Source organism: Amblyomma maculatum, chromosome 2, assembly GCF_055883805.1.
Source record: "Amblyomma maculatum isolate TAMU_Amacu chromosome 2, ASM5588380v1, whole genome shotgun sequence".
NCBI lineage: Eukaryota > Metazoa > Arthropoda > Arachnida > Ixodida > Ixodidae > Amblyomma > Amblyomma maculatum.
The window spans coordinates 84649205-84672738 of NC_139345.1; the positions used below are offsets into that span (position 1 = coordinate 84649205).

At 47.4% G+C, this 23534-nt stretch overlaps 1 protein-coding gene across 3 annotated transcripts in view; it reads right to left on the bottom strand.

Annotated features, from left to right (window-relative positions):
- LOC146199178 (hemocytin-like) overlaps positions 1 to 23534 on the bottom strand; it is a 111324-nt gene that overhangs the window by 8121 nt on the left and 79669 nt on the right. For all 3 annotated transcript variants that reach the window (XM_084594641.1, XM_084594639.1, XM_084594640.1), the window contains 12 exons: positions 18901 to 19109; positions 18008 to 18199; positions 16971 to 17203; positions 16575 to 16776; positions 14848 to 15195; positions 12458 to 12628; positions 11037 to 11062; positions 10538 to 10706; positions 10262 to 10369; positions 1353 to 1553; positions 613 to 710; positions 110 to 226 (listed from right to left, as the gene is read on the bottom strand). In XM_084594641.1, coding sequence (XP_084450767.1) covers positions 110 to 226; positions 613 to 710; positions 1353 to 1553; positions 10262 to 10369; positions 10538 to 10706; positions 11037 to 11062; positions 12458 to 12628; positions 14848 to 15195; positions 16575 to 16776; positions 16971 to 17203; positions 18008 to 18199; positions 18901 to 19109 — 2074 coding nt within the window. The remainder of the gene's footprint in view (positions 1 to 109; positions 227 to 612; positions 711 to 1352; positions 1554 to 10261; positions 10370 to 10537; positions 10707 to 11036; positions 11063 to 12457; positions 12629 to 14847; positions 15196 to 16574; positions 16777 to 16970; positions 17204 to 18007; positions 18200 to 18900; positions 19110 to 23534) is intronic.

Here is a 23534-nt window from a genome sequence, read left to right on the forward strand (position 1 = left end):
ATCCACGGTTTCACACACTGGGGTAAAAAATGGCAGTGGTGCCATAAACAACGACTGTCTGCTATAACGTGAAGGAGGCAAACACAAGAAGCAAGCAAGGATGGCTAACCTCGCTGTCTTTCTGCTGTCCGGGGCACACCTCCACCTTGCAGCTGTACTGGAACTGGTTGAAGTTCTTGGAACACGTGCAGTTTGTGCACAGTCCGTCCGTCCAGCTGGAGTCCACCTGAGCATTAACATTGAAATAAAAGATGCTACACAACGGCCAGTATAGTGGATCATAAATCTGGGACCATCCGTGTCGGCTCCTGCTTGAACAGTGATAACGGGACTGAAGTTTAAGATTGTCCTATCTAAACAATAAATCATCAGCTGCAGCAATAACGAAGTGGCTCAAAAACATGTAAAAATATATTCCATTTGCGAGAGATGTGACGTTTTAAACAACTTGGTATAATTAAAACTGGTGTTTATTCTTGCATTAAAAACGATACCCCCACACTCAAGTTTTCGATCTGTCATCTGAATAAAAGGTAATTTGCACATGACGATATACTTTTTTTTTTCTAATTAGCGGAGCCCTTTTTCGAATAGACTGAAAAGTATACGCACCGGGTACATCTTCTGATAGCGTTGTCCATATTGCAGTTGAACCTGCATGCCGTTCACTACCTTGTATCGGTGAATGTAGGCGCACTTGTTCTTGGGCACTGCAGTAAGGAAGCAGTTGGATGGGGCACTACTTGGATATTAACTTCTACACAAAACAATATTGTCAAATATACCAATTGCAACCAATCGCACAAATGGCGAAACCCATGCTCAGCAAGCTGTGACGTTTTAACTATGCAACGCGATACATATTGGTCTTGGGATATTTAGGCTTCTGAAGCGAGCTGAAGGCACTTCGATTAAACGACATTCAAGAATCATACAACTCATGAAACGAGCTAGAAAAGAAGGAAATGTATTTAGAAGCTGCAGGGCAGCCGCATAGAATCATCACTATTGTAACGAGAAGGAATCAATACAGAGTTTCATTATGTACTGATTTTCCTAACGACATTCACTGTTGAAGAAAAAATGTCTCGCTGCAGCTCCACACTGGTTGACATCTCATTTTAGACGAAAACATCTGATTACACGACAGAAGGAAATAAAAAAAATCCGGGCGAATCTAAAATTATCTGTATATGTACAGAGAACTCCGTTTCGATACTGATGTCAGACCACAGCTGAGAACAATGGTTTCTACGTCTTCTTGAGATTACCATAGCTTCGTACTCCTCGCATTTTCTTTATAGACGTTTGAAGGAGAGCCAATGATCTGAAGAGCCAAGCGCGAAACTCACCACACTTGTAGAGGGTGCAGCACTCTCCCGGCGCCTGCTCGAGCTCGGTCTCTGCCGGGCACGAAGGTATCTCGGGGCACTTGTTGACGTTGCAGCGCACCGACACCCTGTTGCAGCAGCCCTTCTGTTCGACGATTGCCTCGAGGCCCGGGCCAAGGTTCGCAGGCCACTGCAGCGGCGGACACATCTTGGGGTCGCACTCTGCGTAACGAGGAAGAGATTGCAGGTCATTCAGGCACGCACACAGGCACAAAGCGCGCAAACAGCGGAGGCAACTTCAGTATCTTGCATTCTGCCTATGTTGCACTATCAGCTTCCAGCCACGATACTTAAGTTTATTTTTCAATTCTGTAATAGTTGCGCATCTTATTGGCTGCACCTTCGCAAAGGCGACCTGTGCACCATCCCTGTCCTTGTGTAGATTTATCCAATTCGCTGGCTTGACTTTTGCGTGTCCTTGGCGCAAGCTTGACGGAAGCGGCATCGTGAGTTCTCTGCACTTGTTCGCTATTGTCCAAAGAGTAAGCACCTGCTCTTTGGACAATAGCGACCCGACGAAGAGGTTTGCACTCAGTATCCTCAAACAAAAGCATCGACTCTATTTGCAATTATTTGATTCAGTGTCATTAAACTGTTCTTATTGGTAAGCGTACATAAGTAACACAACTATATAACCACTTAGGGGAATTGAAGAGCAATAATGAGGTGCAATGGTGTCATATAAATGTGAAATACTGAGAAAGACTGTTACGACCAAGCATCCGCAATTGCGCGCTCTATTGTTCGCCTGTGGGCATGGATAAGTTTTGTGAATATGTGGTGATGGTCCAATGGCTCTAAGTGAGCCTGTTTCCAGGAATCCTGTTTTGTAAGCATGTTTTGCTTTGTGGACAACCTGCAAATGCCAAATTGACCCTGTCAAGAGAACGTCTGGAAAGACACAAAGAAACGTCCCCCTGCGGGAAATAGCAGGAAGTGCTTTCTTTCTTTTGTTCACCCTTCCAGTCGAGAAGTACTATCCTCCAGTGATGAATGCCTCCTATCCAAAGGAGACGACAGAGTGACATGTCCGCTGACGTGCAGGACAAGAAAGGAGCATGACTCATACGGCCATTAAGTGATTTCCCGGGAATGCAGGAAAGATTTGCAATTGTCGAAAAGGGACCATGTTGGGAGCCCTATGCGGCGCCACGTGCACTCAGGTTTCTGAGAAGTAAAACCCCTTGTCAGAACCAGCCTGTGGTTTCTTTGCTGAAGAATAGAAATGTACCTCCTCTCCTCGCCGTTTCCAAGCTTTTCCCGCCAACAAGTGATCACGCCCAACGAATGAATGCCGGACCAGTCAGTGCTTCAGATCATCAGTGCAGTGATGTGTTCGATTGGATGCCGATACCTGAGGGGCGTACCCTGGATTTGGTTGGTCAGCATCTTCAGAGAGGGGCTGGACATAGGGGGTTTTTAAGGACGCTGCAGAGCACGAAATGTCGCTCTGAGCCCTGGGTAAACGGCTCATCCAGTCGCTTCTCGCTATGAACTCTTAACGCTTGTCATTTTGCTGATGTACCCTTCTTCTTCATGTAAATATTCTTGTAAATACGTTTTCTCAAAGTGCCAGTAAACCTGCTTGTACATATTTCACCAACTTCGAAGATTCAATCCTACTTCAACCCCGAGTCTCTGCACGCTACCAAGTGAAGGCCGGGTCGACATAGCCCCAGCGTCACAACAACTGGTGATCAGCGGTGGGATCTGAATCTACAAGCACAACGACTGGTGCCCAGCGTTGGGATCTGAATCTACAAGCCACAACATCTGGTGATTGGAGGTGGATCTGAAGCTACAAGCCACAACACCTTGTGATCGGAGGTGGCATCTCAAGCAACAAGCAGGAGCAACAATCGGCCAACAAGAGGGCAGTTCGGAACATCGATCGCATGTGTGGGTGAGTGCTTGGCTTTTCTTCTGATGTGGACCAGGTTCTAGAACAGGGTTAGATTTTAGAACTGGTAAAGAGAGTGTGGAAACGCCTTTAGGTTGGTAGTTTGCACAGTTGTTTTGGAAGTAGCCGACACTCGGAGCGATCATGGACCTACAAAAGCTGCAGAAACCGGACCTGTTGCTATTGTGTGAGGAATTGGGAATTGATACAAGTGGTTTGGCACGAAAACCCTTGATTATAAAGGCAATCACTGATCTGGGAACCGATGATGAGGAGCTCAGTGAAGCATGGAACCTTATCGGTCAAAAAAAGGAACAGCTCAGACAGCAGAAAGAGTGGGAAAAAGAGGAAAAGAAGCGTGAAAGAGAAGCAAAAAAGCTGGACCAAGAAATTGAGCTCCGGAAATTAGAACTAGAGTTGAGCAAGCCCCGCCGGGGTGGTGCAGTGGTAAGACGCCCGACTACTGTGCCGGAGTTCCCGGGATCGAATCCCGGCCTCTGCGGCTGCGTTTCGATGGAGGCGAAACGAAGTGGCGTCCGTGTGCTGTGCGATGTCAGCGCACGTTAAAGATCCCCAGGTGGTCGAAATTACTCCGTAGCCCTCCACTACGGCTCCTCTTTCTCTCTCTCCACTTTCATTCCCACCTCCCTCCCTTCCCTTACGGCGCGGTTCGGGTGTCCACAGAGCAAGTGTGACAGTTACTGCGCCTTTCCCTTCCTGTGAACCAATTTAACTTTAGAGTTGAGCAAGAGGTCGGGCGATTGTCCCCAGCTAGCGGTACCTCTTCTCAACAAGGAGGCAGATTTCAAGATGTCAAAGTACATGCAGCCATATGTGATATCAGGGGATATCGGTCTGTATTTGGCTAACTTTGAGCGAACCTGCGAAAAACTGTCCTTCCAGCGAGACACTTGGTCTCAGAGATTATTGACGGTTCTGCCCTGCGAGGCAGCGGAGGTTGTCGCGCGGCTAAGCAAGGAGGACGCGGACAACTACGAGAAGGTCAAAGCTTGCCTTCTGAGAAAGTATAGGCTTAGCGCCGAGGCGTTCAGACAACGTTTTCGGAACGCTACTAGGTCCAGGGACGAGAGTTACCCTGAATTCCTATACAATTTAAGAGTCAATTTGGGCGAGTGGCTAAAGAGCACTGATTCCTACAGTGATAGGGACGCTGTAGTCGAGCGAATTCTTTTGGAGCAGTTTTATAACTGCCTCCCAGAAAAAGAAAGAAATTGGTTACAGGACCGAGGCGAAATTAAGTCGGCAACTGAAGCTGCCGAACTTATTGAGGAGTACGCTTCGCGCCGACAATTCAGCAACCCAGCAGTGGATAGGCTCCGCAATCCCAAGTTCAGTGTGAATAACCGTCAGAAAAGGCACTTTGCTAGATTTGCAAACGAAGAAAGGAAGGCTTCTTCAGGCAAACGCCCTAGAAAGGACGGCAGTGAGAAAAGTGAGGAAGTGACCAACGCGCAGAACACAAAGAAAAAGCTTGAGGCTAGGAAGCCGCTCACATGCTTTAGGTGTAATGAGCAGGGCCACATTGCCGTCAACTGCCGGAAAGAAAAGATTGCTTTCTCGTATGTCAGGGACTGCGATGAAAATATGCAGCTTTTAGAACCCTACCTGCATGACCTAGTAGTCAACGGGAAGCCTTGCAAGGTACTGCGCGATTCGGCCGCAACGATGGATGTTGTCCATCCGGCGTATGTGTCGCCTTCCGACTATACCGGACAGTGTGCATGGATCCGCCAGGTAGTGGAGGATCAGAGTGTGTGCTTGCCAATCGCGAACGTGGTCATCGAGGGCCCTTTCGGCAAGTTAACAACCGAGGCTGCCGTTTCAGGAAAGCTTCCTAAGTGCTATCCGTATTTGTTCTCTAACAAATCGGACATGCTACTGCGAAAGAGGGGCATCCTTTTCGGAGACAGAGTTGTGCCAGCCTTAACACGTTCAAAGGCGCGAGAACTAGCTACACTGCTCATTCCAGAAAAATCCACAGCGGAAGAAACGGCAGCTAAAACAGTGGTCGATGCGGAAGACAGTGGGTCAGAAAACTTTGAGAGCAAGGCATCTCAAATAAGTCAACTTGAAAGTGAGCTTGATGAGACGCGGAATGAGGACGTCCTTGGGAGTAACCTCTTGCCGCCAGCGTCTAGTAATCTAACGAGACTTTTAAGTGAAAACCGAGAGGACTTAGCTATGGAGCAAGCCAATGATCCCAAGAATAAGCTCGAAGTACAGTGGGAAGGACCTGCTGAAGTCGTTGCAAAGCTTTCTAACACTAACTACGCAGTGAAAATCCCCGGTAGGCGTAAAGAAGTGCGCATTTATCATTGCAATCTTATGAAGCCTTATGTGCAGAGGGAAGCCGTGGTAAATCTAACGTTAAACCTTCCCGAGGATATGGAGGGCAACTTGATTTGCCTCAGCGGAAAAGGAAGCAACGCTCAGGAGCTTCTCAAAAAGACGGAGCAGAGAGGAGAACTAAAGAAATCCCAGCTGTCCGATCTGGGCGAGATAATAACAGAGTTTGAGGCCTGCTTCGTGGACAGGCCAGGCAGAACTGATTTGACTGAGCACGATATTGAGCTGACTTCAGACGTGCCAGTGCGATCAAGGTGCTACCGATTTTCTCCAAGGCAAAGAGAAATTCTGGATAGGGAAGTAACTCGCATGCTGGAATTAGGAGTAATAAAACCCTCGGAAAGCGATTATGCTTCGCCTATGATCTTAGTAGAAGCTCCAGGTAAAGACCCTAGGCCTGTGGTAGACTACCGAAAGCTAAATTCTCTCACCAGGGATCAAGTGTATCCTATTCCGAATATTGAGGAGAGAGTAGGACAGGTCAGTAGAGCGGCATATGTGACTACGCTGGACCTTACTCGAGGATACTGGCAAGTACCGCTCACTGAACGCGCCAGCAGATACGCGGCTTTCGTCACTCCGACGGGCAGCTACCAGCCAACAATGATGAGTTTCGGGCTCAAAAATGCTCCATTTTGTTTTTCCCGACTCATGGATAGGATTTTAAAGGGGTGTGAAACATTCGCGGTGCCTTATTTAGACGACATTGCGGTTTTTTCCGACTCATGGGCGGACCATATGGTACATCTAAGAGCTGTACTGAGCCTTTTGCGTCAAGCTGGACTAACCGTAAAGGCCGAGAAATGTTGCCTGGCAAGGGCGACCGTGGACTACTTGGGTCACAATGTAGGTCAAGGTTTCAGGAAACCCAGCGAGATTAAGATTTCTGCGGTAGCAGACTATCCGCGGCCGAGCACGAAGACGGAAATTCGAGCATTCCTAGGTCTGACGGGATACTACAATCACTACATCCCTAACTATTCATCTTTGGCTAGCCCTCTGACCGACGCTCTCCGCAAGACAGAACCGACAAATGTAGTCTGGGACGAACAAAAGGAAGCCTCCTTCGTAAACCTGAAGGCTGTGCTGATTAGCCGTCCGGTATTGCGAGCTCCAGACTATGGCCGAGAATTCACGGTCCAGTGTGATGCCAGTGATCGAGGGCTAGGTGCTGTTCTCTGCCAGAGAGATGACGACGGTAATGAGCACCCCGTGCTCTACTTGAGCAGAAAACTGAGTTCTAGAGAGAGGGCTTATTGCGCGTCAGAGAAAGAGTGCGCTTGCATTGTATGGGCCATTCAAAAATTGCAGTGCTATCTTGGAGGGGCCAAATTCACCGTAGAGACGGACCATTGTCCCCTGGCTTGGCTGCAAACTGCGACATCGAAGAACAGTCGCCTTCTTAGGTGGAGCTTGATTTTACAGCAGTACAATTTTGAAATAAGATACAAAAAGGGGAAGTTAAATGGGAATGCGGACGCGCTTAGCCGCTCTTTCTAAGCGGTCCGAGATGTTCCTCACCATGTATCCAAATTGATAATCAGGCTTTTTTTTTTTTTCGTGCGCTTGTATATGTGTGACTATGTAAAGCAGCACGTTTGGTTTTCTAGGAATACGTGGGTCCTGAACGTCTTGAGAGTGGGCTTTTCTCGAACAACAATGGCAGTTTTCTTTTAACCTGGTCTCTTCAGACGGGAGCCGAGTGCTTGCTTCGACATGTGGTTGAGTTTCAGACAGCTCGAGCAATTTGGCCTACAACAATCAAGACAACGCGACAAGCAACAGCGAGCTTCAAGCGTTCACGTGCAGGCCATTAAGTCGTCTCTTCATGCAGCAGCTGGGACTGCTGCCCTCCGAGACTCTTCTGGCGGGGGAGGAGGCTGTTACGACCAAGCATCCGCAATTGCGCGCTCTATTGTTCGCCTGTGGGCATGGATAAGTTTTGTGAATATGTGGTGATGGTCCAATGGCTCTAAGTGAGCCTGTTTCCAGGAATCCTGTTTTGTAAGCATGTTTTGCTTTGTGGACAACCTGCAAATGCCAAATTGACCCTGTCAAGAGAACGTCTGGAAAGACACAAAGAAACGTCCCCCTGCGGGAAATAGCAGGAAGTGCTTTCTTTCTTTTGTTCACCCTTCCAGTCGAGAAGTACTATCCTCCAGTGATGAATGCCTCCTATCCAAAGGAGACGACAGAGTGACATGTCCGCTGACGTGCAGGACAAGAAAGGAGCATGACTCATACGGCCATTAAGTGATTTCCCGGGAATGCAGGAAAGATTTGCAATTGTCGAAAAGGGACCATGTTGGGAGCCCTATGCGGCGCCACGTGCACTCAGGTTTCTGAGAAGTAAAACCCCTTGTCAGAACCAGCCTGTGGTTTCTTTGCTGAAGAATAGAAATGTACCTCCTCTCCTCGCCGTTTCCAAGCTTTTCCCGCCAACAAGTGATCACGCCCAACGAATGAATGCCGGACCAGTCAGTGCTTCAGATCATCAGTGCAGTGATGTGTTCGATTGGATGCCGATACCTGAGGGGCGTACCCTGGATTTGGTTGGTCAGCATCTTCAGAGAGGGGCTGGACATAGGGGGTTTTTAAGGACGCTGCAGAGCACGAAATGTCGCTCTGAGCCCTGGGTAAACGGCTCATCCAGTCGCTTCTCGCTATGAACTCTTAACGCTTGTCATTTTGCTGATGTACCCTTCTTCTTCATGTAAATATTCTTGTAAATACGTTTTCTCAAAGTGCCAGTAAACCTGCTTGTACATATTTCACCAACTTCGAAGATTCAATCCTACTTCAACCCCGAGTCTCTGCACGCTACCAAGTGAAGGCCGGGTCGACATAGCCCCAGCGTCACGACAAGACAAATAAACGTTACATAATCTTCAGATTGTCTGATGGATGAAACTAGTGTACGTCGACTAGCAAGAAGGAAAAACTTTAATCGACTTAAAAAATTCCTCGTAGAGCTTTTTATTTATGCATAGTTTGCAAACAAAATCAACATTATCAGACACCAGAAATAGAGACTTTAAACCAAATTCGTCGAATATAGGCAAAATACCAAAATGCAGTAGCTATAATCAGAAGGTTCTTTAGAGAACCATTTTTTTTTTTTAAGGATAAGTGGCAGAAGGGGACAACTGAAAACCATTTTTGCGCTATTGTGAGCTAGTGCACAGTTATGTGGCAGAATTAGGGACCGAAATATTACATTCATGCAACTTAATATGAGATGAGCGTGAAATTGTTATGCTCTTCAACTGAGGTTACCTAAAGCGCCAATTAAGATACAGACAAAGCAATGCCTACTATATAAGAGCCCATTTATTATTAGTTACTTCTAAATGCTTTGCAAGGTGAAACGGGAAAGCTTTGGAAACCTGCTCTGATTGCGGAGCGCCATCACTGCAAAAATGACTCTCAATGCTTAGGAATTGACAATATTTGAAAATTTTCGTTGAAAACTGATGAATAATTATTGAAAACTACATGATTCACCGAAGCCCCAGTACGACCGCATGCTTCACACAGTAACAGCTGCAGCGAACGGGTCCAACCGTCACCGCTAAGGTCTTGACAAGGCCAGTGCTCTCCGACAGCCAACGTCACAACTGTGGATGGGCGATAAAAGGCCAGCAGTTGAAGCTGCAAGAGCAGATCTCAGTCGAGTCACGTGGCGTCCCCTCCGCACTTTACTCATACCCGTGCGCGCATATTCATCTGCTGATCCTCTATCGCCCATCCTGAAATCGTCACTTTCGCTGCTGAGAAAGAAGGTGATGCACCGGCCTTGTTGAATTCTTGGTGGTGACGGTCTGATGTAGATTGCTCAGCCCAGCGCCTTCCGCCTCAATGATGGCGCCACTTAAGGCCCAGACAGGGGCCCAAGGTATGGCTGTCACTTTCGTTTCGCACGCGCTCTCGTTGATTGTCAAGGCGTTGGTACCAAATACGCGCAGCCAAATTGCGCTTGCAATCCGGCCTCAAAGCGACGAAGCATAACTGACAACGATACCACCTCGCACCCGTCTGGGCCTGAAGTGACGCGAAGCGTTGGGTGGAGGAACCAGCGCCACAAGCGTAATTTGACGCTGTGCTGTCGTGTGACGCCGCGTATTAGAGGGACATATTTGTGCGTCTCGTAACGCACACTGCAAATTTGTCATGAATTTTTTCGGCTACGCCATTTGGAAGACGAACGCTAATTCCTAAAGTACAGCATGCCCTAAAGAAACAAAATGTAGAAAACTAATTAACGGGTTTAATTAATTAACACACTAATAAATCATTCTCTCTCTTACCAGATGCTAGGTCAAGACCCCCCCCCCCCCCCCCCCCCAATACAGTCCCAGGATTAAAATAAATTTAGAGCAAGTTCTTTTTTTCTTAGAGTTTCGGACCGGCTAAAAATTATCTGGTATAACAGATACAATATAGCGGAGAGCCACAATGTGACATTTATCTCGGTACATTTAAGAGCAAAACAAAAGGTGAAGCAAATGGTACTAGAGTACCCTGCCTACTCAGAAGCAGAAACACGCACTAAACTTAAAGATTAAGACAAGCTCAGGAAGAATACGTAAAGTTGAATACTCACCGCAAACATGGGTTGGGCATCCTTCGCTGTTGGTCTTTATCTTGGTTATGGAGCCTGGCGCACAGTAGACAGGCGCTGGAGCCTTACAGGAGGATACCAGGTTGGCATCTGACAGAGCAAAAAAAAAAAAGTGAGCGCTCATCAAAGTGCTCGCGCGAAATTTTGTAAATGCAACTGGTCTGCAGAGGAGATAAAGCTCAAAATAGTTTTGGAAATAAGAACAGAGGTCATCGATAAGTATGACACGCGAGGAAAGAGAGTGTGAAGAAGCATTACCGCACAGATAGGTTTCGCAGCAGGTGTCATTCTGCTTGGGAAGCTGCTGCAGCTTTTCATCGTCCCTGCACACGGGCGGAGGTGGGCAGATGATGCTCGTGCAGCGAATCTTGAGATTCTCTCCGCAACCGCACGTCTCACAGGAGTTGACTTGCCACGTGTCCCCAACCTTCAGAGAACGAGGAAGGCGACAGGAATTGGGGATTGTAGCACAACGCCGTGGAAAGGAAGGTGGTATGCCTGACCAATTTGTCTTACAAATTAAAATAGGCGTTATAAGAGGTACGCTTAAATATGATAATAAAGATTGAGTTTTGAAAACAACTTTGTAGTAAACATCGTACCCCAATCAAACTCGGTGAACAATGAACTGAAAGAATGCACTTACGGATAGTATAGGGGGGAATAGCGTGAAATTAATACTTGACTCATATGGAAATTTTCTCCTCTGTAATAGCGGGAATTTTTTGAATGTCTGAAGATGAACGGATTGACTTACCAGGTGTCCTTGGTCGTCGCAGGCCTCTGAAAGCAGAAGCAGGGACGCATAAATCAGATGCGGCAGAATGGAAGCGCACTCAGTATATTATTTGAGGCTTACGGGTTTAAAGACAGGTAGTATAATGTACTGGACGATAGAACATATTGATCGCAGCTGCGTGATACGGCAGAGCGCAATGTATTCACACCAAACGAGATTGAGTCTTTCAAAGAGCTAGCTGTTGTCTCTTCCTGTGTTAGTGAAACCTTCAAACGAAGCATTATATGGTTATTTCTTAGCATTATATATATATATATATATATATATATATATATATATATATATATATATATATATATATATATATATATATATATATATATATATATATATATGAATTTCTGTAATTACCTGTGCCTCAAGTAATTGTTCAGAGCCTTCATTTATCACACTTTGTCATATACAAATCAATATTTTGTTTTAGCATAAGAAGCGACAAAGCTAAAATAATTTATTCCTTCAACAAATGATTTTATCATGGATTGATTACCCTATTGAAAAAAAAAATAAAACAACCTTAATGTTGTTCATGTTGCAAACGATGTCGGCCGAAAAAAAGGCTTCGTTTCAATTTCTTTTCCACCGAATTCACGCGGTCAATGTCGCTGTGGTTCTTCGTGTCGGCACATTACTTAAATCTTGCTGTTAACATTTATTTATATTTATCTGACCGCATTTTTCGTCAACCCATGCACAGTCCTGGTGTGGTTCAGAGCTGCAGCTCTTATTAGTTCTTTCTTTAGTTTCGATCGTCATAGGTATCCGCAGCGCCCTCAGTATCGACTGGCAAGTGCCAAAGGGGGTGGATAAAATTGACCCGCTCCACTTTTAAGGGAGGTGCAGGAGAGGAAAAGTGAGAGAGGAAAGAAGAATAGAGGGTGGCAGGCAACGGGTGGCCTACTGGCTTGTCTGACTATCTTGGCTGCGGGAGGAGGTTGGTTTAAAGGGGATTTGCCCATTTCGAGGACAAAGCGCTTTGACCATCTCAGCCTGCAAACGTAGTGCGTGTTTCCGCATTCCAAGGGGGTTCAAGTTCGTACCAGGATAGTAAAACAGACGTATACTGATAAGATACAGCTCCAGTAAGCTGCCTTTCGAAAGAAGCTCGCTTCAGCCCATTTGCAGTCCTGGGCAAGTCAGAGTTCACCTCCAGCTGTCTGACTTGTCAGAAGGAAAGCAATATGTCTGTGAAACATTGTGTAGTGTGACGCCACAGTGAAGACTAAAAAATTCGTGTTACATAGTGGTCACCACCCAGCAATGTTGAAATGATGTAAATGTAGTCTGGTCTGGTGTAATCACGCGCTGCACAAAGCGCACTCCGAAAAAGTGACTCGCAGCGTTCTTTTGACGGTTCCTTTCCTCTATCTCATGCTTACCGCAGTGTTTAGCATCGACGCATTCGCCGTTCTTGAGAACGTAGCCGCGCTTGCAGAAGCATGAGTAGGTTGGCATCACAGGGCACGAGCTGTCCGGGTCCTTGTAGTTGGCGCATGTTTTCGGACAACCAGTGTCACAGCGCAGCTCCATGTTCTTCGGGCAGCTGAAATCTAGGTTTAGGACAATGAAAACAAATAAATGAGTTAATACAAATATATGGCGAGGTTATCCGAAAATTGGCAACACGGGGACAAAGAAAGAGGGCTTTCGCATAAACTGCATATTTCTTGTCAAAATATAGTATACAATTTGCCCGATAATTGTGCTCTCTTTTAATGCTCTGATAATCACTTCTGGTATGCAAGGACACATCAGAGGCACGACAAATCAGAATACCGAAATATGCCGGTTTATTAGACATTTAGCTACAGGTATGTCAAGAACTAGTCTCTATAAAATTTTCTTGAACCTAGAACACAATTTAATCTATAATTACAAGGCAGAGGCAGTCATGCGCACCAGATCTACGAAGATAGTTTACAGAGCTAAGATTACCGGCGTAGCACACTGATCAGATTGACATCAGCTGCCGCGAGGTGCAGATGGACAGGCCCATTTTGGCGTTTCAGAGATGACTGCTTGGTTGGGTGCCTCACATGACTGTTACGCTCTATGCTCGCATACATCTCAGCATTCTTTCGCTTGCGGTCTTCACTTTTATCACGTTCCCGGCACATTTTGAGGGTTGCAGGCTTAGATATAGAAGCTTGTTCAGTTTTACGATCCAGATGACGTCCTTCCTGCAATGCCACAGTTTATTATCCTGTAAAAAAACCGATTCCTGAACATAGACAGACCTATCTACGGCCACAACAGAACCTAAAATCAGGGCGGCTGCTTCCCCGGATAGCTCTCCTCGTCACAACGTGTCCGAACCAAAATCTACCACCGGCACTCATTTCACGAACGAAACAAGCACCCCATACTGACATACTTTTGTGCACCGATGATAGGTTCCGAGATGAGCCTTCCTTTCCCCTACATGGAGCTTCACCTGCGAAGCTTCCAAAATGAACCACACCCTTAGCCAACCTTCCTTATTCTCTGCAGGTCTATAACGAGCCGTTTTCAATAAATTTATCTTCATCTTTCTGCTCTCTCACTACAACAACCAATCAGCTGCGTGGACGAGGCTCCCCTCCTCTGCAGCGGGTGATGCTGACGCCCCGGAACGGCCAGCTGTTCCATCTAGGCTTCGCTCCTCCCCGTGCACGCCCACCGGTCGATAACTTCATCTACCTCGGTCGGCGTTACAGATTGCAATACGGAATGTGCTGCTCTAAATGAAAAACCCAAAGCCAGCCTCAGAGTGATTTTTCTTAAAAAAAAAAAAAAAAGCCTTCCTTTTTGGGCCATGATGAATGTAAAAGCATTGAAATCGCCAGATGAGATGTCAGCTCGTGCACAACACGCGAATAAGCCAGTTACTTCTACCGTCCCATGTGGCAGTTTCAGTAGCAGCTGTCCAGAACATAATGTGCAATGGTGTCAATAAATCATCAGTTGAAAGTTAGCGCTCGTGTTGTCTACATCTCTCTCGTCCTCGTTCATATGCGCTAGAACGTGTCTCCAGAACATATGCTCTGCTCAAAGTGAAGCCTGCAGATGTCAAATAACGAGGGCAATTATCCATTCCCTGGCTCGGCTAATGATAACATAACTATTGGAACGTTTTCGCGTTTTTCTGCAGAGGCTGCTAAAAACGTACACTGAACATCTGTCTGTGGCATCAGCGTGACAGTCGCAGCAAACTTCATTCTGTGACACCATACTTTGTTATTTTCATACGCGAGGAGTTTTATTTGCACTATCCTTTTCTTTAGTTCCAGTAAACCATGGTTAATTGGCGGCTATAACCGCACCCCGAATAAACTTTCGACTTAATCTTTAGCGCGCCAAAACAGCGATGGAAGGAAAGAAGTTGCCAGGGCAAAGCGCTTTTTCCTCTGTACAGTCCTATACACTCTTCCTTGTTCACTTCGTTCCTTAATGTGCTGTTTTTCTGCACTAAAACTAAGCATACTAATGCGCCAACTAGCCTGCGAAAACGTCTCCGCAGGTTATAACCTTTCGACGATTAGCGTCGTAGATGGTTAACAAAACGGGTTTCGGCACGATAGCACGAGAAACAGTAGGGAACGCAGACATCGGACGGGGTACACACTTTTCACTCATATTTTGTGCTTCGGTGAGAAAGCATTGATCAGAATGGGTCATCCACATCCCCTAAAGATGCTTCACCCTTCTAACTCTTCATCAGTTACCAACCGGTAGGGGACTGGAAAAAAAGAGGCAACCAATGCACGGATTTTCAGAATGGCACGCATACCACATCCGGAGTCCTGCAGCCAGCGGTGTACGGACACCCCGGAGGTGGCGCAACAGTGCTCAGCGTACTGCAGCTTGGAGCGGCACACCGAGGCGCTCAGGTTGCGCGAGTAGCTGGCATCGCTCATGCAGGCGTGTTGGTACGGACCGGGTTCCACGTACAGCTCGCACGCGTTCTCCTGGAAGCGGCACACCTCGGGGGGCACCTGCCGCTGGCTCGACGAACGCAGAACCTGGCAGATCTCCGGAGTGCCGTCCACCAGCCAGCTGTAAGCAAAGTCCCGCACGTCGGCCGCCTGGTGCCCGCTGCGGTGTTGCAGGTCGTTGCTTTCGTCTAGGTCGCAGTCACCTGGACCAGCACAAGATGAAGCCACACGTTTTGAGCCGGGCTTATAAATTTTCAGGCGATAGCCTTTTGTTTCCGCCCGTCTATCCGTAACGCTTTCGTTACGTGCGAGGCGGTAGCTGACATGGCCGAGCACTAACTGGACTTAGGGCTTCCTGACTTTGCGTTTGGCAGGAGGTGCCAACTCGAGTCTCTCCTTTCATATGGGAGGGTGATATCACAATCAGCCTGCCAAGACCCTTGCATTCACGTTATCCCTAGGCAACGCAGTTACATTCATACGACTTGGTTAAAGCGGTGCTATATGTTTTGCCTGGTAGCTTACGCTATCGCGTCATCGCGAAGGTTGGAGTGAAAAAAGAAAGAAAGGAGGTGTCGTAGTTGAGGACTTCGGACCACCGCGCGATAGAGGCTTTCTCCTCATCGAAGTTTAGTGATCCGAAGTGTCCCCTAGATTTTTTTTAGAGAGCTTCCCCACATAAGGCGTATGCAAAAAGCTTTCCTTTCCTCGTGCGAAAAGGTAACGTCTTTCGAACATGGCCGTCTATCGGACATAGACGGCAGAATTTCCTTGCCTCATACTCGCTTGTTTCTAACTTCCGATTTTGAAAAAACGAGCTTATCCTATCAGCGTACCTGTATGAGGGCACCATTTAGTTCCAGCTCCGTACCATTCGAGAAAAAAAAAAAAAAAAGATCGGACAAGTTTCGAGTTTTATCACTATTCGACTTATGCACCTCTTCCACTCTAAAATGAACTAGGCAACTCTTGGAAAAGCCGTACACTTTGTTAAAAGCAAATATATGTTTTGTTCTTCAAAAAAGACTGTCACAAAAGAATCGACAAACATGCAGTTTAAAGCTGTTTTTTGAAGTTCTGCTTAGTTGGTCGTAAGGGGATACTTTTTGTTCTCTGTGCCACTGTATCCCAAACACATTCCGCGAAACTCTTGTTGACTGCCTGCGATTGGGGACACCTACATGAAGTACTTCGGCAACAGGATGAACGTTCCGCTGGACGACGTTTGCCACATCATGTACCCCGAGGGGTAGAAACTGAAAGCCGAACAGTGGCAAAAACACTAAGCTTAAGATAATACTGGTGTTTTAGGATTATGGTATACACACATTTGCATTCAGTTATGCGACTCAGGCGAAGGAGTTGCCGACAGAAAGCTGGCAAGGATAACGCCGTGTTTACGTTAATATGCAACAACAACACCATGCTCGCTAAGTCAAAGTTATTATCGGATTTTTTTTAGGAAGTTCAACCTGCCGCATCCCAACAAACACAAAACAGGAAGTCATAGTGAGTCAGCTTTTACCTTTAGTCACACTAACATCCTTTATTAACAATATCAAGCCCTTAGTGGACAACTCACCGCAAAGTCCAGTCATCTTCCCGGAGTATGTGAAGGAAGGCACTTCGATGCTGAATCCGTAGTTCAGTTCAAAGAAACGCACCACCAGGTTTATCGCCGGGACGTAGACGACAGTGGTACGGCCTGGTACCCAAGAAATGTTGAACCCTTGCCGGTTCCACGGAAATTCCCGGTCCTGAAGCTCCTTTCCGTCGAATTGGATCTGAAACCATATGTACGAGGCTTTACTTTAATTCGCTGCTGCCTCATTCAAATCTGCTAGATTCATCTGACAGAAGTTCTTCAACATGAACAATGCTCCGAGGGCTGCAGTGAAGAGGCCGGCCACCAGACCTCAAAAGCCGACTAACTTGAACGTTGACCGCTACGGCACTTCAAGGAAAAGTGCAAACGTACCCTTTGCCCTCTGGATACCCTGACGTGGCTGTCACCGTAGCTGACAATAACGCCTTGGGTGCAGGTGGTGCGCGGCTCTTCGGGACACTCGACGTTGACGCCCACCACCTGGAAGTCGAGCGCCTTCTCGCCCGAGATGTGCTGAGCGAGGACGTAGCTGCAGTTACCCTGGAAGTCGAACGCGCGGCCGTCGAAGCTGATGTAGTTGGGGTCTCCGTGGCCTCGACACACACCTGCGTTGGCAGATAGGAGCAATGAGACAGCCGTGTACAGCAGGTTCTTTGAAAGCGCCGAAATGGTTAAGCACTCATAGTCACTATCAATTCACGTGGTTCCACCACGAGGGTACTGCATGGTACATTTTTGTGAGGCGCAACAAAAAAATAAGTTTAAACTTACCGAAAAAAGATTGCAAAATAATTTAACTCAAATCAAGTTCTTCGCAACGTAGAGATCAATGAACGCACGCTTACCGTCTGACATGCGAAGAAAGTTAGGCACAAGTAAAAGCTCCTCCTGCGTCGGGGCAGGAACCCTGATGCTCTATCATGTACCCTACCCGGTCCTTTCTCCCTCCCTATCCCCTTGCTATCCCTTGCTTTGCTTCAAGTGCTTCCGCTGAACGATAACGCTAACGGGACCAGCATTTTTTTACTTACATTTTCTTATCTAAATAAAGAACCACTTACTTTATAATATTACAACATGTGATTGACCGTGCCTACCGAAAACGGTGTTAGTTCGGTCTTCAGGCTAAATGTCGAATGTAGAGCATATGACGCATAAATCCCGTGACTGGTATTCAGCTTTCACATGCTTACTCATTTGCAGGTTTTAATAAATGGAGCAATTACACACTTTGCATGAGTTTGCTACACCACTGGGAATTCTTCGACGCGCTTTCTCTTCTTGTAACCGATCAAGCAAAATACATACGTGCGACAGTCCGAAGCAGCTAGAACAGAACAGCCTAGCTGCAGGCCAAGGCAGTGTGGAGATGAACTGATAATAGGGGCCACAGAGGTGGCAGGACTCACAGTCGTGGCACATGCGGGGCGGAACGCAGGCGTCTCCCCGTCGCACGAGCCCCAGCGGACAGAAGCATCCCGGGACGCACTCCTCGGGGCAATCGTCGGAGGACTTGCTGCGGTGTACGTTGTCGCAGGTTCGCTCGCACTCACTCGAAGGACCGCACTCACGCCACTCCATGCCTGCCGGGCACTCGGGGGCTACAAATGAAGCACACATAACCAAGCCAGTGCGAACGTCAAACGCCGAGCAGATGGTAGCAATAAAAGAACGCGCGAATTTGGGAAATTAAATATGTAATTGTGATAAGCCGATGCTTTTCGGTAAGTGATTCACTTGTTTCTGCAGAGGTCACGCCAGTAATGGTCTCGGTTGTCCTAAACTGTTATTCAAGCGTTCTACTAAATGTGCGAATACTCGTGAGCCGAATTTCTCCTACTTTGTGGTCAATGGAGATAAAGCAGCCAACCTGATTCGAGGCAAGAGCTTATTTTAAAGACAAGTTTGATTCGCACTCAAGAGCGACAGCTTCCTGATTAGAATGGAAAATAATATGAACAGTGAAAGAAAAGAAAAAGACAGTTATATGGTTTCCTTCCAAATCTTTTGACTCTTCTTTAATCCGAATACAGGTCAGAGAAAACAAATATATATATATATCGGCGTTTCAGAGCCCTGTACCTCCGATTACGCTAGTTTCTAGCATGTTTTTGTCGTTCGCACGACGGGCACACAATGAATCCGAAGACACAAAAGAATTTTGATGGCTAACGGTGCCATTGCCATATAATGCTTGTTGCCATAAAACAAAAAAAAAAAATACGCACGGTGAAGTTAAGCCTTTTTTTTATGTCAGAATTATCACAAATAACTGTTTTCCTGAGCTCCATTAGCGCCTTACCGCATCCCAGGGACAGCCTCCACTCGGATGCAATCTGACTTCGCACAGAAGTCCTGCATTTGGACACGAATCCTTCGATGGCGCTGCACAGGCACTTCTTGTCGTCGCCGCCGGCTGAAGCAAGGCAGTCGCACACAACGTCCGCGCAGCTTCCGATAGACGTCTCCAGCAGGCTCTTGTCTTCGAGGCATTGTGACAGCGGAGGCGACCTGTGGAAAAAGCAAACAGGCATGCATATTATGTGAGCACTCAGCAGTGCCATGTGGAAGTACTTTACTCTGACAGATGCGAGGGGAAGAATACAGTAAAAAGAATAGTGACATGAGTTGTCCCGAGCCAAGCAGCTCTAAGAAAAGAAAAAAAAAATTGCTAGAGATAGTTAAGACTGCTTATGTGTAGGAGTGTTGCAGGTGAAGTATTTTCGTGTGAATGTTTCGACATGTACTCAAGTTCTTTCTGCTGCTACTGTATTCGATGCATGTATGTACTTACTAGACGTAGAATAGCATGCTTCACGCGACATCTCGGAGCCGTAATCGCTGAAAACTCTGATTGAAAGCATACAGTCGGGGGTGCATATGTTGACGGCTCGAATTCCTGTCGCATAATAAATGCAACGAGTAATCGTATTACCCCACACCACCTGGAACGCTATGCGACCAGCCTGACACATCAAATTATATCATAGGAAAATTTCTTACAATCTGCTTATTTTTAAGTATACTGATGGCCGTTTCAGTAGAATATTGCCTAAACACTTCTGCGTGACGTCAGCTGTTTGATTGCAACATACAGTGTATTTGTAGGCATTGAACTCTTACAGTGACATTATTACCGGCTGGCAAGCAAGGAGCCAGAAAACTGTGGATATCATATTTTTAATATCACTTCGGAAAAGCATTTACATCCCCGTACGGGTTTGCCAAAAACTGAGGAGGACACTTAAACTCCGCCCTTAAGGGTATGACGCGATAGCGTAAGCTGCAAGCCAATATACAAAGCCCGGCTTTAACCAAGCCGTACAAACGAGCCAGCATGGACTTGCAAGGATCGCAATGCAAGGATCTTGTCAGGCTGATTCTGATATCACCCTCCCATATGAAAGGAGCGACCTGAGGCGGCAGCTCCTCCCAAACGAGATGTCAGACAGCCCTACGTCCAGTCAGTGCGTGGCCATGACAACTGCCAGCTACCGTCTTCCAGTGCCATATTCGTTATTTTTTCCTCATAACACCAATACCAACGCCGGATTTTCGGTGAACGAAGCTTTTAACATTACCGTGTTAAAATGATGATGTGAAAGCCAGAATGCTTTCATGCGGAGAATTACAAATCTTCTTCGAATGATTTGCAAGTGCTGTTCCAATATCATATTGACAAAAAACATGCATCCCTGTCCACGTAAGAAAAAAAAAAGAAACAGGCTGTAAAGATAAAGGCCAAAGCCTCAGGACGACGGTTATATGCGAGGGGTTGGCAACGGAAAACTCACTGCGGATGCGTCAGAAAGCACACACTCCAGGAGACCGTAAACCATATCCCAGCCTATGCGACAAAAGAGGTGTGGCGGTAAAAAGCCAGCTTCCTCACGGGGCTCTGCGTCTGCATTTACGACTGCTGTAACGCTATGCGTGACAGATCCTTTGAAGATTGTTGCGAACCTTCAAGGCAGATAACCGTCCACATTCAACTACGCAGCTCCCAGGTAACAATGCCTAATGTTATAACACTCATGCGCGTGGCAAGACAATGACTGCCGTGAACTTGGAGAAAGCACCCAAAAACGATCATCAAGCGCGACCACCGACTGCACTCCGTATCGTGCCTGAAAATCACACAAGAATCCCGCGATTTCTTTTTTTTTTTTTTCGATGTGTATCCTACTCACACACCTTTTGTTACTGCACACCTTGTACACCCGCCGAACAGAAACTGCTTTCCTGGCTTCGATAAAGATAGGTAGACTGCAGCTTGGACGGAATGCCAGCCAGAATTGCGGGCCTCGATCGTCAATCGGAGCATTTTCCAGTCACATGCCGCAAATGCAATCTATGTGATATTTCTAAAATATTTTAATAATGCGAAAGCATTACTAGCTATGTCGGCAAGGTCGCGTATACAGAACGTGTCCGTAGCCGTCGTGCTGTCTTTAGAAGAGTTAGGCTGAAACGAGTGGATCTGATTAATAAAAGATTATGTGAGGATGCTGCAAAACAATATGCCAATAGGATTATTAGTTATTAATTACAGCTAAAAATGTAAAAGTACATTCAATCAGACGTCTAAATAGCCGTACGACTAACGTCGACGTTTATGGAATGTGAGGTCACATTAACCAGTAGTGGAAGCGTTTCTAGTTTAATGAGCGAAATAAAGGCGTGATAGTGACCGGAAGTGTGTAATGAGTATCAATTATAAAAACATTCCGTGAGCACAGCATAACTTGAAATGGAGAAATGCGTAAGCCTGAACGTTGCTGTGTTGCCAGCGAGATGTATCAGCGAGATTCCGCGAGTGACAGATACTACGCCTTCCCTTTCCAGTAAATCAATTATAGAGTGCCAGTGAACTTTGATGCGTTGAACGGAACGCTGGTTGTGTTCGACAAGGGGCGCGCGATGTACCGTGTGCAGCAGCAACGCTCAGCCTTTCGAAATTCTCCAGTACTCTCGGATTTATTTTAATGCGTCGAGTAACTCTACTGAACAGTGTCATATACAAAAGAGATTGAGTCCATTGAATGAATTGCGTATAAAAGAGAGACGATACGGACAATGCATCCACCCAACGCATGATGTTGTTCAGTCATTGTTGTAAGCACAAAGGCTGTCTTTATGTGTCTCCACTCGTGTCGCCTTTACATGAATCGTAGACCACGAGTACTCCACACGTTCGTGTAATAATAGGCAATACTCAGTAGAGCAGTGAACTATCAACCATTACTATGCTGCATCTAATGCCACCTACACCGACTTGCATATTGTGTGACGTGCTGTAGCAAAAGTAAAATCGACAGGTACGCACAGCCTTTATCAAAAGTTTACAGCCCAGAGGGTTTGCTTTGTAGGGCTCGTGGCGCGCCGCGCTTTCGAAGGCCGCGCCACTTCCCAATGCTCCCTGCGCGCGTGCCTGTTTCCCTCTCCCCGCTCGCGCGGGGATAACCGGTCCCGCGCGAGGGGGCTATAAAAGAAGGCACGCGCCGCCGCCTCGCCCTCTTCTTGGTCCCTGGCGCTTCCTGGTCCCTGGCTCGTCGCTCCCGCTTCCCTCCCGGCTCTCCACGGAAACGACCCGCAGCCACCCGGACGACAAGATCCCTGTGAGATTAAATATGTTTGTTATACGGCCCACTGTGTGTTTGTCGTGCGCATCCCTCGGGCAGAGGAATCGCCCACAACTGGCACCCAACTGGGGCTGAATTAGCACCCATGTGGACGATTTTTCTGCCAACGTGGCAGCGCACGGCAACACGACGGGCCGGTCCTTTGTATGTTAGGCGCGACGCCATTTTGAGTTTAGGGCTATAGTGTGTACAGATGACACGGAGTGTAGTATAGTAGTGTTTGTACAGTGTTTTATTTTGTTTTGGGTTATGTGCGTGTTTGTTAGTGTCGGGCGGTTTGTGTTTTAATTTTTTTTTGTGCATATGTTCGTTTTATGAAGTGTTTAGCCTTTGTGACTAGCCTCTTGATGCGGGCTAGGTGGTAGTCGTGCGCGTTTAGGCTCCCGACCGGCCTTAGTTGTTGAGTGAAATGCCTCCGAGAAAAGACGTGCCAGATAGGGCCGCCGCTTCGGACGCCAGTGCGTCCGGAAGTGAGGTAAAGGACGCGGTAGAGTCTGTGCAGGTTACCGATGCGGCCGCCTTGATGAGGCAGATGAACGAGGTGTTGTCGGTGTTCGCCCTTCAGCTCGGTTCGGTGGCTAGCGCCAACCAAGCCACAGCTGCGGCGGCAGTCTCGCGTCCGCGGATAAATGTAGAGGTTCCCTCCTTTTCCGGCTACACGGACGTGAAGTCAGTCCACGAGTTCTTGCAAGAACTCGAGGATTATCAGACGGCACTGGGTTCCCCAGACGACGTGGTGCTAGCGCAGGTAATCCCCGTGGCACTTGTTGAGAGCGCGGCGCGGTGGAGACGCTGCCAGCCGGCCTTCCAGTCGATGGCAGACTTCACAGATCGCTTCCGCGCCGAGTTCTTGCCGCCCGATTACGAACGCCGGATGCTTGAGGAGCTAGCGTTGCGCACACAGCACCCAGAGGAGAGCCTCCTCGAGTATGTACGCGCAATGCAGGAGCTCTACAAGAGGGCAGATCCCACGGCAACCGATCTTGAACAGGTCGCGCGCGTGATGAGGCAATGCCATCCGCGCTTCAAGCCGTATTTGCGGGGACGTGGTTTTGCAAACCTCGAGGCCCTAGCACAGGAAGCGAAGGTAGTACAGGCGGATTTACTCGCTGAATTGCGCTACCAGCCACCCCCCAGGCCAGCCGAATCGCTAGAGCCGCGATGCGCCTGGGCCGGAGGCCAAGACTCCGCGCCGCGCGCCAGGGGCGCAGACGTAATGACGATTGGGCAGGAAAGGCCAGCGGAAGGCTCCGATATTCCTCGCGCTCTTGACCCGTACGCGTTCGAGCAGCGG